General features: G+C 42.4%; 1 protein-coding gene across 3 annotated transcripts in view; it reads left to right on the forward strand.

Moving 5' to 3' along the window:
• COL18A1 (collagen type XVIII alpha 1 chain) overlaps positions 1-18,088 on the forward strand; it is a 185,264-nt gene that overhangs the window by 142,080 nt on the left and 25,096 nt on the right. For all 3 annotated transcript variants that reach the window (XM_063116969.1, XM_063116967.1, XM_063116968.1), the window contains 15 exons: positions 1,879-1,905; positions 3,624-3,686; positions 3,831-3,917; positions 4,684-4,737; positions 4,942-5,100; positions 6,185-6,247; positions 6,415-6,459; positions 10,364-10,495; positions 11,374-11,445; positions 12,101-12,127; positions 13,105-13,149; positions 13,337-13,399; positions 14,045-14,080; positions 14,972-15,052; positions 16,425-16,454. In XM_063116969.1, the coding sequence (XP_062973039.1) occupies positions 1,879-1,905; positions 3,624-3,686; positions 3,831-3,917; positions 4,684-4,737; positions 4,942-5,100; positions 6,185-6,247; positions 6,415-6,459; positions 10,364-10,495; positions 11,374-11,445; positions 12,101-12,127; positions 13,105-13,149; positions 13,337-13,399; positions 14,045-14,080; positions 14,972-15,052; positions 16,425-16,454 (984 nt within the window). The remainder of the gene's footprint in view (positions 1-1,878; positions 1,906-3,623; positions 3,687-3,830; positions 3,918-4,683; positions 4,738-4,941; positions 5,101-6,184; positions 6,248-6,414; positions 6,460-10,363; positions 10,496-11,373; positions 11,446-12,100; positions 12,128-13,104; positions 13,150-13,336; positions 13,400-14,044; positions 14,081-14,971; positions 15,053-16,424; positions 16,455-18,088) is intronic.

The following is an 18,088-nucleotide window of genomic DNA, read 5'->3' on the forward strand; positions in this document are numbered from 1 at the left end:
TGGGGTCCGGTAAAAACAAACTCAGCGTTGTTAAATGCTGTTAAAATGCCTGGGAGAAGAGAAAGGTCTTGACCTGGCGCCGAAAAGATAACAACGTTGGCGCCAGGCGAGCCTCATTGGGGAGATCATTCCACAGTCGGGGGGCCACCACCAAAAAGGCCCTCTCCCTTGTTGCCATCCACCGAGCTTCCCTCGGAGGAGGACCTTAGATGTTGAGCACAGTGTACGGGTAGGTTCATGTCGGGAGAGGCGTTCCATCAGGTATTGCGGTCCCAAGTCAGTTGTTGCATTATTAGCAGATGTACAAACTACTTGCACTCTTTGAATCTTTGCTATTAAAATAATGTCTAAAGGACTGATGAATGCTTAACCTCTAAAATGGCCTCTAGAGTTCGCTGTCATAGAGATCCAGGGAGATGCCTTGGTGGCGCCAGTTTGCCCCTGCTTTAGAAAAATACCCTCGCTTTTGCTACTGTGGGGTGGCATTGGTAATCCCAATGCAAGAGTCAGCGCAGGTTTTCCAGCAACCATTTGGCTTGCCGGGCCCGCCCCCTCCCCTTGCCCAGCTTTCGTGACCAATGGGAGGTCACCTTCCACTTGGAAATGCCTGCAGCGTGGTGCTGGAGCGAGGACAGATGGCGGAAAAGCCGTGATGACCTTGCTCCAGCAGGAAAAATCAGGATAAGCCCCCCCACTTTTCCAATGCGCATCTTCATCTCTTGGCCCCGCAGTGGCAGCCAATTGGCGGCTGTGTCATTTAACCGATGCAGCAATGATTCATAGCCACTGGGGGGGGGGATTTAGGCAGCCCCCTGGTGTCAGAGCTACACTTTTAAGGGGAATTCCAAAAACATATATCATTCTCACCTCTGTAAGAGCAGGAAGGGTCCTTTGATGGCACCCTCATTTGCAGAGGCCGTTTTGCCAGGCATGTGGGAAAGGGCTTTCTCCTGTGTTGTTCCCAAACTCTGAAAAGCACTCCCCTGTGTATTTTTGACAGGCCCCACTCTATTCATGCGCGCGTGTGTGTGTGAGAGAGAGTACACTTTTTAAAACTTTTTTTTTAATGATTGTTACTTTTTAAAGGTTGTTTTGAATGTTTGATTATGTTTTTCTGTGTTTATAACTTTTATGTTCTGCAATTTTTGTAAACCGCTTTGGTTGGTTTCAGGAAGGCATTTATTTATATATTATATATTTATAATATATAAATAATTATATCCATCCATCCATCCTGCTAATAATGTAATGCCTCCTCAGCCTTTCAACTATTAGCAGTTTATGATTCATATAATGTCCTCTGCTTTAGCCATTTCCCCCCTTTCCTCTGCTTTTCTTGTTGCTTACTTCATTTCTCCCACTCTCTCTGAGGTCTGTCTGCATGCAAACTGAGTACCTCCCTTGATTGGTGCGCCTGCTATTTTTTAAAAAATCTTTTTTTATTACTTTGCAGAGCTGGCCAAAATAACTCCCTCTCCCTTACCAATCCTATAACTGCTCTCTTTGACTAATCTTCCTCCCTCCCTGGACAATTTTATCTCTTAAGAGTACAATCGTATGCACGTTTAAACCGAAAAAAGTCCTACAACTCCCAGCATGCTCCAGCTGGAATGTGGTAGACCTTTTTCGGCCTAAATAAGCATAGAATATTGCCCTAAATCATTTTCAGCACAGACAGGGTTAAAACCAAACACCCTTTCTATGTTTGTGCAAATATGTGTGTCTGGGCCTATGCTTCCCTTCCCCATACATCAAGTCCCTTGTGAATGTTGAGAAGGTACTAAGGAAAGAGGACCTGGGATGTAGGGATGGGTTGAAATGAAAAAGTGTGAAAAAACATCTAGCTTCTACTAACCTCCTACCTTTTATTCCTGCTAGGGAGATCCTGGTGAAGATGGTAAACCAGTAAGTTCTGTTGTTTGCATCTCTCCTTTTAGGATAGTTGTAGAGAAATATATTTGACTGCTATGTGATGCTGTCCTGTTTTTGGAATATAGAAAGTTATTTACAATGCAATCCTATGGATGTTTACTCAGAAGTAAATCCCAGTGTGTTCATTTGCGCTTATTCCCTAATAAGTGGTTTTAGGATTGCACCGTACATCACTATGTGTAAATGAGGTAGGGGGAAGAGATCAAAATGTGTGTGTGTAGATGTTCTACCTGGTATTATATAGAAATAACAAGACCAGTTTTTTGTACACCTTAAAATAACACCCCTATTCTGGGGTCATCCACCAAAAACGGGATATTAGTTATTCCTTTAACCCATCCTATGCCATAGCTGAGTTACTGCATTTTCACAAAATAAATCATAATCCCTAAAGGTTTAACAACCTAAAGAGTGGGGAAATTAGGCTGGGTGAATCAAAATAGTAAACAATCAGAACCTTTTCAATATAATTTATTAAGTTTTTATAATATTTCTTACAAAATATTTTCTGTTGCGTTACTTTACGCACAAGCATGTCCGCAAGTGTCACTAATGTTTATTTCTGAGTGATCAAAATAGTTTTATCTGATACAGTCAGGATGCTTCCAGATGAGGCTTTATCCTGTAAACACCCTACTTGAAATATGGAATTTTATGGGATCCAGCCATTGTGGTCTTCCATTTGTAACTCTTCTGTGTATTCCAACTGCTTCTTCCTTTTAAGAGGAAAAGCCAGAATAGGCATACAATGTCTGTTGATTTGTGTCACTAGGAGCCTTCCATCTGGAAGCACCCTTAGACTACGTTCTTGTTGATTTTAGGCAAAGTTATTCATGTGAGCCACTGGAGGCAGGTTGGCAGTACAGTTGTTTCTTAGAAACAATTCATCTTGATGTGACTGTTAAGGCTCAATCCAATGCATGTGTAGATGGAAAAAAGTTCTACAACTGCCAGCATTTCTCAGCCAGCATGTCTAGCTGGTTAATGCTGGGAGTTGTAGGACTTTTTTCTATCTAAACATGCATAGGATTGCAACCTTAAACGATAGGTGTGGGCGTGTAAACCAATATTCTAGATGCTTCCCTATCACATCTGGGGAACCTGTAGGCCACATGTAGCTTTTGAAGGCCTCCTATCCAGCCCATCATGGGTGGCCCACTGTTGCCTTGGCCCTACCCCTAAATTCCTCCCCATGCTGCTGCCATGATTGTGCTGGGGAAGGGGGCATGTGGAAATGTTTCTCCACATGCATCTTCTTTCCCAGCACAACTGGGTTCCTGGTGGACCACCACAGTTGCTTGGTGAGTTGTCAGGAGTGCTGCTTGAATGGGAAAGACAACACATGGGGAGAGTAATCCCTCCATGCAATTTCCCCATTGAAATCACATGTCTCCCCCACTGAAGGGGAGCATGAAGTGATTTTAGCAGGGGTGTGTGTGTGTGTGTATAGGTTTAAATCTCCCCAAACCTGAGCTCTGAGATTGGGGGTGGGGGAGTGTGTGTGTGTGCATGCCTGCATGTGTGAATGGGAGTGTGGCACCCACTTGCCACCCATGCAGGTGTGGCGCCCACTTGCCACCCATCACTGCATGTGATCCTCTTGGGGGCAAAAAGGTTGCCCCCAGCCCTTTTCTTTATGGTTTCCAGAATCACCGAGTCTTAGTCACATCTCTTATTTATTTCCTGTACAGGGTGATGTTGGCCCCCAAGGATTCCCTGGGACCCCGGGTGAGCCTGGCCTGAAAGGTGAAAAGGTATGAGCAGAATATAATTTGATGTGTTGTTCTTGAACTTTCAAATTCACTGGAAATTAGCATTTTCTGAGCAGTGTTCTCTCTGTGGCTGCCTTTTGGATGTGGCTAACATTTTCAGCTTTGTAACTTGCTCTCTACATCTAGGGTGATCCAGGCGTTGGTGCAAGAGGTCCCCCTGGACCACCTGGACTACCAGGGCAACCAGGACTTGGTTCTAAATTGGACAAGTTGGTAAGTTCCAGCTAGTCACAACGAAGGGATGGGGAGGAGCTTGTTTTGTTGCCACTGCTCCCACTGGGCCTCTCTTAGGTAATACTGAAATACGGCGCTGCCAGTGCAGTTATCTGACTTTCTCTGTAGGCAATTTTTCCCCTTTCCCTAATATTTATTTAGGTCTGTCTGTTTATTTGCTGAATCTGCTCTCTCTCTCTCTTTTTTTTTTTTTTACACCAGGCAAAACCTTCTTAGTTGCCCAGGCATTTTAGATTTATTGCTGAATTTATTATGTGCTCTGTTCTAAAGTGTCTTTATTAGTTTGTATTGTTTTGTACTGATGACATGTTTTATTGTAAGCTGCCGTGGGAGCTATTGTGGCTGAAAAACGGGGTAATAAATGTCAAAAGAAATGCTAGGCAGTTGGACGGGCGAGCACTGTTCTTTTCTGATTTATTTGCATGCCCTGCGCAGTATCTGACTGTCTCTCATTTTGGACAGTCTTAATTCCTTATAATTGTAGTCCCTTTCCACCCCACAGTAGGACAACCAGAGTTAGGCAGATATACTATTCTGAGCCATATGATTCTTTGCCCCAGTTACAATTGCGGCACCCACCATTTGGAAAATTCTCCCTCATGTAATTCAGAAAATGTGGTGTCTTTTAAATGCCTTCTGAAGACATTGAGCAGGGGGTCCGGCTTGATGACCTTATAGACCCCTTCCAACTTTACTATTCTATGATGCTTGACTACTTTAATGATGCTGTGTGCTTTTCTTCCAGACATTTATTGATATGGAAGGCTCTGGTTTTGGAGGGGATTTGGAAAACTTGCGAGTAAGTATCTAAGCAATGTGAGGAGTTGAACCGGTGTTGCATTCAACATGCTTCCTCTTGGGGGGCAGAGTATAGCATGCTGCTCAGACATGAACTGTGCAGAATATGCTCAGGAAGTAGCTGTTTCCATTTCTGTAGGGTCTCTTGGGGTGATGTGTTTAGACTACAACAGATTGGGCACGCATCATATTCATTGTGTTTCAGGGCCCCAGAGGACCTCCTGGGCCCCCAGGCCCACCCGGTGTGCCTGGCTTGCCAGGACAACCTGGAAGATTTGGGACGAATGGTACTGACCTCCCAGGACCACCTGGCCTCCCTGGAGTGCCGGGCAGAGATGGCATGCCAGGACTCCCAGGACCTCCTGTAAGTTAAACGGGATGCTGGGGGAAATAACCAAGGATGATATAATGTGAGTCTGTCTCCATAAGATGCCCAGTGCCTCCCAGTATCATTTGGATTATGTTTGGGTATCAGTTCTTCAGTTGTCATCGCATGGACAGAATGCAGCTGAATGTGGATAGGAAATTGAAACCTCTGTTCTTCTCTAGGGATGTAGATCACAAACACTCCAATCTATATGCTTGTGAGCTTCACCAAAAGCTAAAACAGTATCCAAAATAATGACTGTAAAATATAATAATGTGGATATTGCATTTGCCAGCCAGAATGTGTGATAGATCCTGTTGCCAAAATGTTGAATAGTGACTGTCTAAACTAGTACCTATGGGGAAAGAAACATTTTACATCGGCCTTCTCCATCCTGGTGCCCTCCAGTTGTGTTGGACTTCAGTTCCCATCAGCCCACTAGCTGGCCACTGATCAGGAATGCTGATAGCTGTAATCCAAAATACTTGGAGGGCACCAGTTTGGGGTGCTTTACAGAACCTAAGGGCTGTTTTTCCTTGGGGTGGGGGATATAATAAGCTGCCCCATGTTTCTACTTGCCCCACTGCCCCTGCCCAAACAACAGATTTCCAGGCAATATGTTTCTTTTGTAAACAAACACAGATTGGGGCGTAAAACACATGTTTTCTACATCTCTGATCTTTCTTCAGCCTCTCTTCAGCTTCTGCTGTGTAGCAATGTCGTTTCTTTCCTTTCTGTGCGTGTGCACTCTGCTCATTGATTGTATCCTGAGCTAAGAAAAATACACAGAATGTTACGTGCCAGCAAAAGTTTGTTTTTTGCGGTCTTTTCCAAAGTAGGGGGGAGGGGGCGGGATCCAAATCTGTCAGAAAGATGCTTGACAACCTGCAAAACACAGACTTTAATAAACGCTGCCCATCCCTAATTGGTACCGAGTATTTTTAAAAGCCTAGCTGCCGTGCAGGCAGAGCCAAACATGAGCAGCTACAGATGGTTCCGCATCCCTAGTTTAATGGATACAAAGTGGTTACTGGCTGCTTTAAAAAGGCTTCTGAAGCTTTCCTTTTGTAATGTTTTCCAGGGGCTTCCCGGTTCTCCAGGAAGAGAAGGGATCATTGGTCAGCCTGGGTTGAATGGAGCAAGCGTATGTATCTCTCTTCTGTGCAAGTTCTTTCAACAAGTTGCAATATTGCCACAATAGCAAGCTCCTTAGGAACAGCCTGTGCAACTAGGCTGCCTCTGGCCTGTATTTACTTTGTAAAACTGTCTTTTAGTACTTCAATATTAATTTACTAGTCTTTTCCTTTCCAGGGCGAACCGGGAGAACTAGGCCTTCCAGGAGCACCTGGACCTAAGGTAGAATAGCTCACTTTCTGGATAAATGGTTACTGTGGCATCTTTTCAGTCAGAGGCCGTTTCTACACTAGCGCGAAAATCTGGGCTGGTCACAGCCGAGTCCCTCTGCATCCAAATGATGCACAGGGACTCCCGGGGGCAGTGGGGGATGAGCACATGTTTGCCCAGGGAGAAATAATCCCTGGGAAAACCCAATTCCTCCTGCTATCGCAGGATCATCCTGAGACCGTGGGAGGTGTGTGGTTGCCCGTCCCGGCTTCTGCCCTCCTCTCCAAGAGTAGCGGGGTTTAGTAGAGGGAGGGAGCCAGGCCGGGAGGAATCGGGGGTGGGTGGGGGATCAGGAGCGGGTGGTTCCTCCCCCCCCCCATGTACCTTTTGCTGGAGCGCGAGTGTGCTCCAGGTCTTGTAACCTAAAAAAAAAAAAAAAAAAGGCCGCCTCCACTTGAGCGACGTCCCTCCTCCAATCCCGGACATTGCACTGGCCATTTGGACATGGGGGACGATCCCGGAAAGAGGTAGGTCTGGGATTGGCCCCCCTCCCTCCCTCTACACCTGAATGGTATAGAAAGGGCCTGAGTTGGCAGCAATACCATTGTAAGGCTTCCTCTCTGAGCAGCAAGTCCTTTTGAGTGTGGGCCTTTTCAGACAACATCCTAAGCCATGGTTAGGCCACTCACTCATTTGCAGGAAATGTTTAGTGAGTATGTTTAAACTGTAGTAATGTAACCACCATAGTTAGGAATGGTTCACACAACACAAGACATGATAGCACTCTTCAAATACTTAAAAGGTTGTCACACAGAGGAGGGACAGGATCTCTTCTCAATCATCCCAGAGTGCAGGTACACGGAATAATGGCCTCAAGTTACAGGAAACCAGATTCTGGCTGGACATCAGGAAAAACCTCCTGACTGTTGGAGCAATATGACAATGGAACCAATGACCTAGGGAGCTCTCCCACCCTAGAAGCATTCAGGAGGCAACTGGACAACCTTCTGTCAGGGATGCTTTAAGGTGGATTCTTGCATTTAGGGGGTTGGACTCAATGCCTTATAGGTCCCTTCCAACTCTACTATTCTATGATTCTATGAAGTTGCCCATCCCTGGAATACAGTTTTGAATTTACACTTTGCAGTTCTACAAATTGCTGTTCAGACATTGTTTTTTTGTGGGGCAAAGAACCACTAATTGGTAAGGATGCTTCTTTAGAATCAGTATTCTATGATTCTATGAAATGCAATTCTCCAGTTTCCTTCTTAGGGGTCATGACAGGAAAACAGGTCTGAAACTGGTTAGGATGAACATTATATTTACCATATATTCTTTATGTATTTGGAGATATATATTTTTTTAAGAAAGACAATTGTAAGATGTCAGTCACCCATCACCTCCCCAGCTTGTTGCTGGGGCTAGAACTTCCTTTGTAGTAACACCCTTCCTTAGTATACACAGGTGAGGAAATAAGCCAGATGAATACTTTAAACTAGTTTTAACCTCTCCCTCACAAGACTGTAGTCCAGATGCTATCAAATATCACTGTAAATAGCCACATTTTCACTGACTAACACCCCTGTTCCTGGCTACATTCTTTTCCTAGTCTATATTTTGGCTGCTCTGGTTTTCAGCCATTGCCCCTTCAGTTCTGCTCCTGTCAAATTTCCCCAACATCTTATGTGACTGTTTTTAAAGATGGTTTCAGTGGAATTGCTATTATAAGTTGAGAGCCTGAAGCAACAGAATTGTTAGGGAAACACCTTCACAGCCCAATTCTTGCCTTTCCCAGTCTCTCTACCTAGACATTTCTGTCCCCCACATCTTTCCTTTTGTACAGGTAGATGTATAGCCCAGTTCCAGGCTATTATGCAGCCAACTTACCTTCCACATTGGAAAATGGGGGAGTGTTGTTCTAAATTCAGATCGAATGACAGCCAAAGTTCCTTACATAAATTTACAACTTCATGTAATATTTCGTTTTTACTACCAATAATAATCAGATGTTGGCACAATTTATAATTTACATACCAGCCACTCAGATATAATCGCATGACTCCTGCAAGTACAGTTATACCTCTACTCATCATTTCAAAACTAATACACATTTATCTTGACCCAGGAGAAGTGTTTTGTGTTCAACCTGGTCTACACATGCAGCACAAATAGGTAGCAGGGTCCTGAGATGGCAGCGTGGGCTGTACTGCTTTAGACTGCTGGTGGTTGATACCATTTGAAAACTCCACTGTGTAGAAATCCTGCAAAAGAAAAAGTAAACAGAACCTAGTACATCAGAGGGAGAAACGTGCACATAGGGGAGCATGCAAAAATGTGATCCATCACAGATCACTTATTCTCCTCCTCCTTTCTTTCTGTCTTCATTCACTTTTTTTCCATCTATCCAGAATACTCTGCTTCCTATTCCCCCTGATGTACTTAAGCTACTTTCTTACTACTACACAGTCCCATATAGGGGGAAACCAAGAACGGAGGTAACATCTCTGTGCATGTTCCTGTGTGGCACAGTCTAGTTATATGCTGCAATTGTCTCCTTTTCGAAATAATATAATCTGATAGGAGACATAATAGTAACAAAAGCAGAAAATGCAGTGAGCTCCTGCATGTTGAGTGTCTTGCAAGAATGGCTGTGTTGGTCTAGAGAAGGACGGGGGAGACTGCAACCCTCCAGAAGTTGTTGGACTCCTACTCCCATCAGCCCCAGCTTGCATGAGAGTTGCAGTCCAACATCATCTGGAGAGAAACACCTACCACCATGTATTGCATCTTGCATTACTTACACTGGTAGGTGTTCTTTAAACCTTTTTCTTGGATTTGGTCTATTTGATGGTGGTAGCCCTAATTCTTATAACATCTTTTATAAAACTTACATGTAAGATTTCGTTTCCCACATAGACACATCTAATTAAATATAACGATCTCATTCTATTTATTTTATTAACCCAGCATTCTTAAGAGCTGTTAGAGAAAAGGATGCATGTTTTACTTCCTCCCATTTTTAGAGTTAATGTTTTGCATTATTATTCAGTTTAGAGAATGCAAGAAAAGAATTCAAATGAGAATGCCTTTTGTTATTGAACTTCAATAGCATACGTCTATTAAATAAAAATGGTATGTGTTTTCTGTAAGCTATGTTGCCGATAGATCATAATTACTTTCTCTCTTTATTGCACACATATTCTGTAAACAACATGCAAAGACTTTGGGCACAGTCCTGAAACCAGTGTCTGTTGTCAGATGTCTGGACTGAAGCAGGTTTTCCCCACATATCCTCAGAACCCTTGCTCATACAAGATATTTATCTGTGTGAAGACCACCAGTTTGGGCCACACAAGCCTACTGATGAACGACAGTGCAAGGAAGATGTATGCCCTGAGTACATGTGCACTGAAGTTGTGAGTAGTGTTCTACAAAGGTATATACTCACTTAATAGGATGCTGATCGACAACTGCAAAACACAAGATAAGTCAGCAGGGTTCTTTTGTCCAGTTATGCACACTTACCTCAATAATGTGGAAAATTACACTGTAAACCCCATCAGCCTCAGCCAACATGACTGATAGTAATGCTTGGACTTGTAGTCTAAAACATCTAGAGGGCACCAGGTTGCTAAGATGGCTGTACAGAGTGCAGATAAGCAGCATATGCAATTCTGGACAGGTGTATGTACAAATATGCTGAATGCTTGTAATGCAAGAGGCAGCATTGCAACATTTTGTCCTGAGAATACTGTGCATAATATTCTATTATCAGGGATGCATTGCTCAGGTTCTGCATTTGTATGTGCTGGTGCACAGATATGGCCATTTATGACATGCTATTGGCTATTCTTTGGCCAACTTTTACTTTACAGCTCTTTCCTGTATTCAAACATCTTTTCCTGTTTACCTCCAGGGCAGTAAAGGAGATGCCGGGCTGCCGGGAGCACCAGGTCAAACTGGCCTGGCAGGCCTTCCTGGGCCCATGGGTCCCCGAGGACAGCCTGGGCCTCCGGGTCCCCCGGGGCCAGGACTTGCGGCTGGATTTGTGAGTACCAGATTTGATACATCACTGTTGGGTGGACTGGAATAAGATCCAGAGGCGCAAAATGCTGAAAAACTGAACAGTTTCTTATTGTTGATAATAATGATGTTAGCAATGCATGTGCGATGCTTTACAGAGTAACATGCAAAAGTCAGGTCACTTTACAGTCTAAAGTTCCATGCAGAGGGAAGAAAGTTAGAGAGAGGCAAGGGTAAACAGGAGGAGGACAAGCATTCAATTCAGCTATTGCACATAGTGAGGCTTAGTTCACTACGGAATGGGGCGAAATTTGCTTGGTTTACTTTTTAATGAGAACTTATCTAATTTTGCACATTTGAACTAAGGTATGGACCGAAACTCTGTTATCTCTTGAAATTCAGACTTCTCTGAGTTTTGCAATGGATTTCTTAAAAAAAAGTGAAAATGTGTATATTAAGGAAAAGTGCACACTTCTTCAGTGTTTGCATCCGAGTTTAATTAAGCCCCAATAAGCCATTTTGTCTGAAATGAAGAACCGGTGATTTCATGACAGTTTACTAATCAGCATCTAAACCAATTTGAAGTTGGTTTAAGAACCTGGTTAGTAAACTGACATTAAACCACAGTTCTCCATTTTCGATGTAACAGCTGACTGAGGAGAGGAGGGATGAGGAACAAACATATGCCCCTATTATTTGTTCCCAACTGCTCAACAAGCCAGGAATTAAGCATCCAAATTGGGCCACTGTCAGGGTTGTAACTCTACCCATGATTGTTTGTTTGTTTATTCAAAGTATTTATAATATGCTTTTTGGAGCCAAGCCCTCACAAAATGACATACAAAGAGAAAAGTTACAAGATACATACTTGTAGAGTAACTAATGCCATATGCTATTATTTAGGATGATATGGAGGGCTCAGGACTGCCATTTGTTTCTGCTGTCCCTGGAGCACGTGGACCAGAAGGACAACAGGTAATTCCTCTCTCCTTTGTTCAACCTTTTCTTTCTCTGAGACTCCAAGACCCCATCTATTCACTTGGGACCAAGCATTATTGAATAATACAGTGAGTGTTATTTCTTAGCAAACTTCCATAGGATTAGGCTGCAAATAATTTTGATATTTTCATGGGGTGTCATGGTTACTATTTCAACACTGCATTACACAAATGTCATGGGTTACTGCTAGTGATAAAGGGATGCAGTCTAAAGAAAATGATGCACACTTGAAATCATATTCTGACCTCCTCAGCTGCAAGAACAATATAGCATAACGGGTCTATACTGGACATGCACTGAAAGCTTTTTGTGTTGCCACTTCTCAGTTAGAGATCCCTGCTCAATTGCTATCTCTCTTGCAGAAACCAGCATGCTAGGGATGAAGTACATAGACCACTAATTGGCACATTACTTCACAATCAACAGTGGACTGCCATGTTTGTAGGCTGTGATATTTAAGATCTGAGTAGCGGATCTTGTTTGCACTGGAACAGAGGATTCCACTATGAATATTATTAGCTACTGCTAAATACACACAAAGCAGGAATTAATATGTCTTTGAGGAGGCCATATTCTCCTATAGCTCATGAAATCAGAAATTTGGTTGATAACTTACTTTTTCTTTTTATAGGGTTTACCAGGACTTCCAGGACTCAAGGTCAGGAAATGTTTTGATTGTTTGTTTGTTAGTATGGCTTAGGAGTGATCATTTTTGGTTTCCTCATTATGCTATTCAAGTTAACATAGTTTCCCTACCAAGCCAATCATATTAATTCATATTAATTATATAAGGCAAAAAAAATGCATAGCAGTAGATACAAGCGCTAGTGGACTATAGGTTATTGAGGGTATAAGACGAGCCTGTCATGACACTAAGCTCAGTCCTATCTATGACAAGTGTTGGGTATTGCAAAGGAATTGCACTGGCTGCCTATACACTTCCGGTTGGAATTCAATGTGTTGGTAATGACATTTAAAGCCCTAAACGGCTTGGGACCGCGATACTTGAGGGAGAGCCTCTCCTTATGTATGCCTGCCCAAGACTTGAGATCTGTTGGAGGAGCCCTTCCCCACATCCCACCAACGCAACACATACGCTATGGTGGGACATGGGAGAGGGCCTTCTCTGTGGTGGCACCCGACTGTGAAATGCCCTCCCCTTGGAGGCCCGACTGGCGCCAACGCTGACTCTATTCCAGCACCAAGTAAAAACATGGCTTTTTAATAAAGCCTTTAATAGTTAAATTCACCTGGTTTGCTTTAACTGTTTTAATTGTTTTTACTGCTTTTAAATTATATATTGGTTTTAACTTGATTAATGGTTTAATTTGTTTTTAGCTGTGTATATTTATTGTTTTATATTGTATGATTTTATTTGTACGTTGCCCTGAGATCCTAGTGATATAGGGCGGGATACAAATGTTTTAAATAAATAAATAAAATAAATATTCTCCTCATGCCTGTGCTTTGTAATTTTCAGGAAAGATGAATATTGGCCAAAAATATGAGTGCCAATTGCTAAGAATCATCGTTCCAATAGCCTAGCAGGGCACAGGCAGACACACAAGTGACCATTTTATGTTATATGTAGATCATGCAATGTATGCAATGTCCTTTGTTGTTGTTAACTTTCAGGGAGATGCTGGCAGCCCTGGTCTCCCTGGTTTGCCAGGAGAGAAGGTAAATATGAATCATAAAGCAAAAATACTTTGAAACCTTTGCCTCTACTCTCATGGATGCTGTTTTTGTGGAATGTTTAATTGTATTATTTTAAATACTTTATAGGGGGTTGGATGGGATTGGATTGGTGATTGGCATTTGTGGTGAAGTCTAGGATTCCTTATTACACTGTTCATCTGTTTTACAGGGAGACCGTGGATTTCCAGGGCTGGATGGTCGCTCTGGACTGGAGGGGTTCCCAGGACCCCAGGTGAGCATATATTTCTACGCAGTGATTCCTTCAGGATTCTATAGTTCGGTGTTTAAGATATCCTGCCTTTCTGCTAAAATGGTGCTCAAGTTGGTTCTTGCTGACAAACTCACAGAAAGTGACATTCTAGTAATGTTTCTTTTCAAAAGGTTCTGGTCCTTGGAAACAGAAACTTAAGATAATCCTATAAATAACATATGTGCAAGAAACACTGCAGAAACCACTGCTGAAAATGGACTTTGAGTCCATAGCAGTTATGTTCTCATCTCCCTTGTATGGTTTGTGCCCCCATACAGTTGACTCACAGTGACATTGTTGCTTTTCTCATCTGTAAGTGATTACATACCTCAAATGTTTGTTGTTCTTATGTATAGCTCTCAGTACACACAATATTGATTGCATTAATCCGTGAGAGAGAGGTCACTATTCTTCTTTGTTCGCAAATGGGGAACAGATTGAGTGTTACTAGCTTACCCCAAACCACCCAACGAGTCCAGGGCTGAAATGGGAATTCAGCCTCCGTCTGCTGGACCACACTGGCTGCCATTTGCAACACATTCCATCACCAGACACAGTTCTCTGTTACGTATGTGAAATTGTCTCCTTTCCTGAAATTGTGTTTATCTCCCCATCTTCTCATCTCAGGGGGAAAAGGGTGACCGTGGGGACCCAGGGGCTAAAGTAAGTAACATCCTGGATTTGAGGAAAAACTACTGTGTGTGTGTGTCTACATGAGTTTTTAAAAATATGCAATTTGGTTGTGGTAACAGTGATTGCTTTTTAAGACTGTGCTTTTCAAAACTTTTGGGCAATATATTTCTGTGCCAATAACATGTTCTAACATGAACCCCCAATTTCCCTCTTTTCTGAATGTGACCTACTCTCCCCATTGTTTAAGTTGCCACCATAGATCGGAGGAGCAGAAAGTTTCTCTGTGCCAGGGCCTCTTATGGGAAGTGTTACTGGGCAGGGGAATGTATGACTACCGTTAAGATTGTTCCTTGTTTGAGCTCTTGCTCCAGACAGTGGTAGAGGCCTATGTAGAATTTTAATCTAATCACATTGGGATGCTTCCAGACTAGGCTTTTATCGTGAAATTGCCCTGCCTCATTCACAGAATTGTACAAGGGTCGGGGAGGGGAGTCCATACATTGCTGGTTTTAGCTTCAACCCCTCCCATGTTTTCCCACCACTTCTTCCATCTTTATTTTTACCACATCACAGATGAAAAGATGGAATAGCTTCATGATGTATTTTGATGGGTAGCACTAGGAGCCATCTGTCTGGAAGCACCCTAAGAGTAGTGTCAGAAACTCTCTCATGAAAGATGAAGAGAGCAATTTGACCTAGTGTTATTTATTGTTAAAACCATAGAATCATAGAATAGTAGAGTTGGAAGGGGCCTATAAGGCCATCGAGTCTAATGCAGGAATCCAACTGAAACCAGAGCCTTCCACTATATCCAGACATTTCCCCTAATGGCACAAGAGTGGCATAAGTTGGTTAAGATGTGTGCAGTCAAGAAAGTTTGTAACTGAACTCCCTAAAAACTTTTCTCTCCTTTCTTTTGAGGGTGAACAAGGTCGAGATGGGATAGGACTGCCAGGTCCTCCTGGCCCTCCAGGACAAATCACCTACCTGGCCAGTGATGATGTAAGGATACTTATGGTTTTTACAGACCCTTTTCTTTTACTCTTTTAGAATCCTGTTATCTCTTCAAGATGGATAAAAATTATAGGATTCACTATAGAAATATTTACTTCTAATTTTTAAGGAGTTGATTTTATTTTGAATAGCTTCTACTGTCAAGTAACTATTATTGCATGACCACAAAGGTGATGTGGTACTTTGGGAGAAAAACAATATTTTCCAGGATCATCATAATAAATTTTGGTTAAAAGTCTTTAACCAAAAGTCTTACAGATAAGTTTGAAAAAGGTTTACTACATATAGCACAAGTGGACATACCTGAGTCTTGCATGATTTACTTTTTTATTATTATTAGAACCTATATGATCCACTAATAGGTTTTAATTGTCCAAAGCATGAGTACATGCTCAGGATCTCTTATATTATAACTAATCTGTGTTCAGTGGGTGTATGTACCCTTGCTGGATCAGATCCACATCCACTTGTCCATAATTCTTTGCAAGGATCCCAGCAATCAGCAGGCATAGTTAAACTACCAGAAATTGTCAGCTATGATCATTTTTTCTCCCACCTTCCCTTACCCTGAGCCCTCCAGATGGGTTGAACTTCAATACATCTGCATCAACCCTAGCAGCATATGCCATGCTAAATGGGGATGACTGGAGTTGTAGTTCAGCGCACCTGGAGACTGCTGGCCTGGGGAAGGTTGCTTTGACCTATAGGGTTAGATACAAAACCATAAAACTAATTACTTCAGTAGAGATTCATTTGTTGTTTCAGGCTATTTTTTATTGTTGTATTTTCCAGTTCAGTGCTGACCATGAAAATGTTAACACACTAAAATTCAACGAGAGACATTTTGCAATTTCCTTCCTGCCAGGAAATTGCCTCTAGAAAATGTTTGAAGTGTTCCTCAAATCTACGTTCCTTGATGGCATGGCTGGTCTCCATAGGGTGCTAAGAGAGGGTTGATATGCAACCCCCACCCCCACCTACCCATTTTAGTTTTCAGTCAAGGAAATCCAGCACCCTGTTGGATCAGTTACTAGAATAATCTTTTAAAACATAAAAGAGGTTCATAGGAGGTTGAAGAAAAAGTTCAAAGTCAATAGCTAATAGATAAGGTTGATTATATCGAAATCAACAAATGGTGCATAATTGCACTTGGATTTCAACCGAACTATGCTAACAAAGTAATAAAGTTGATTACAGCTGTTACCTTGGAGATAATCACATTCCTTTATGATTCTGGATAATAACACTGAGCTTCTGTATGCTAGTTGGGTATAAGGTTTGTGATGAATTTGTCTAAGTGATGTAGGCTGCAATAATATAGACCACATTATAAACGTATGATACTGTTATTATCTTTTAGAAAACCTTATCTACTTTGCCAGGCACAGAGGTAAGTACAATGATATCTCTAGTTCGGTGGTTTAATTCACCCAGACTTTGTGATATGAGTTTTCAAGTAGACATAAACCTTAAGAACACAGAAATAGTTAAAACAATGAAGAGGCTTGGTGTGCCTTGAAAACAAAACAGTATTCAGGTAAACAAGGTTGAGATGGGATAAGACTGCCAGGTCCTCCTGGCCCTCCAGGACAAATCACCTACCTGGCTAATGATGATGTAAGGATTAGATGTAGTCACTTGAAGGTTATTTATACCTGACCCAAGCAATTAGTTATTGTGAGCCTACAGGAAGGATGCAACCTGCAGGGATTCTCCATCTCACCTGACAGCCTCTTCCCTAGACCCTGCTTAAGCTTCTCTAGACACTGTCCATTTCATCAGATGCAGTGGACTGTGTCCATGAAAGCTTATGCCATAATAAATTGATTAGTCTTCAAAGTTTCACAAGGCCCTTTGTGGTTTTTTTCCTTCAATAGGATAACATGGCTATCATTCTGGAAACAGAAATAGTTGTATGACAGGTAATAACGTAGCTGATGGTCATCATAATGGACATCCCATCCACAGATATCTATAAAGTCAAGCAAAAAATGTTGAAGTTGTAAGTCATTTCTTACCAACAGCTTCAGAATCCAAGAACGGAAATGGATGGAACATCTCCATTATCTTTCTCCCTGCTTCTTAATTTGGCTCACTACATTTGGGCTTGCCCTAGGAACCTATTTTGAATGCCAGGGTTGAGCAACTATAGCAACCCTCACTCATATAGAAAGCGGGAGCTTAGAGCTTCATTGAGTGCAAGCAAGCAATACCTTTTATTTTTAAAAGACTGGGCATAAGCAGCACAAATGGAACTTTGGGTTAGATGTAGTCACTTGAAGGTTATTTATACCTGACCCAAGCAATTAGTTATTGTGAGCCTACAGGCAGGATGCAACCTGCAGGGATTCTCCATCTCACCTGACAGCCTCTTCCCTAGACCCTGCCCACTCTCCCCAGGTAGGGGAAAGTTCTGTTGAACAGCTAATCCAAGATAAGGGCTTTCTCCTGCTGTGTGGTAAAAGGGTTTCGGTCTCGGGGTCTCTCTCTCTCTCTCTCTCTGGGGGCAATTTGCTGAATTTGTATGGTGCACAGTGATGAGTCTTTTCCTCCCTGCACAGCACAGAAATGCAGCAAACTGCCCATGGAGGAAGATCTCTCTCTCTCTCTCTCTCTCTCTCTCTCCATCCATGGGCAGTTTGCTGCCTTTCCTTGCAATGTGTGTGCTTGGAAAAGCATGGTGGGAGAGGAATGCAAGCAGTGAGTGTGACCCCACCCACTGCTGGTATGGCTTTCAACATGGTTGCTTGGAACCAATGCACTGCTTGGTTCTAAAAGGGTTTCCCATGCCTGGCATGCAGGAAAGAGAGGATTCATGAATGATTGTTTCAGGTCAAAGTATTCCTATGTTTATAGTGCCATTTGCTTAAAAATGCAATCCAACTGCAATCTAGGCTTCACATTCAGAATACGAAGTTTGCCTCTTGCAGATAAATATGGCCTTATCTGTATTTTTAGCTGAATTGATGTCTAAGCTGTGTTTAAGAAAACCCCAAAACTATTTAAAAGCATCACCAGTTGTTT

The sequence above is a fragment of the Elgaria multicarinata genome, chromosome 2 (assembly GCF_023053635.1).
Source record: "Elgaria multicarinata webbii isolate HBS135686 ecotype San Diego chromosome 2, rElgMul1.1.pri, whole genome shotgun sequence".
Classification (NCBI taxonomy): Eukaryota; Metazoa; Chordata; class Lepidosauria; order Squamata; family Anguidae; genus Elgaria; species Elgaria multicarinata.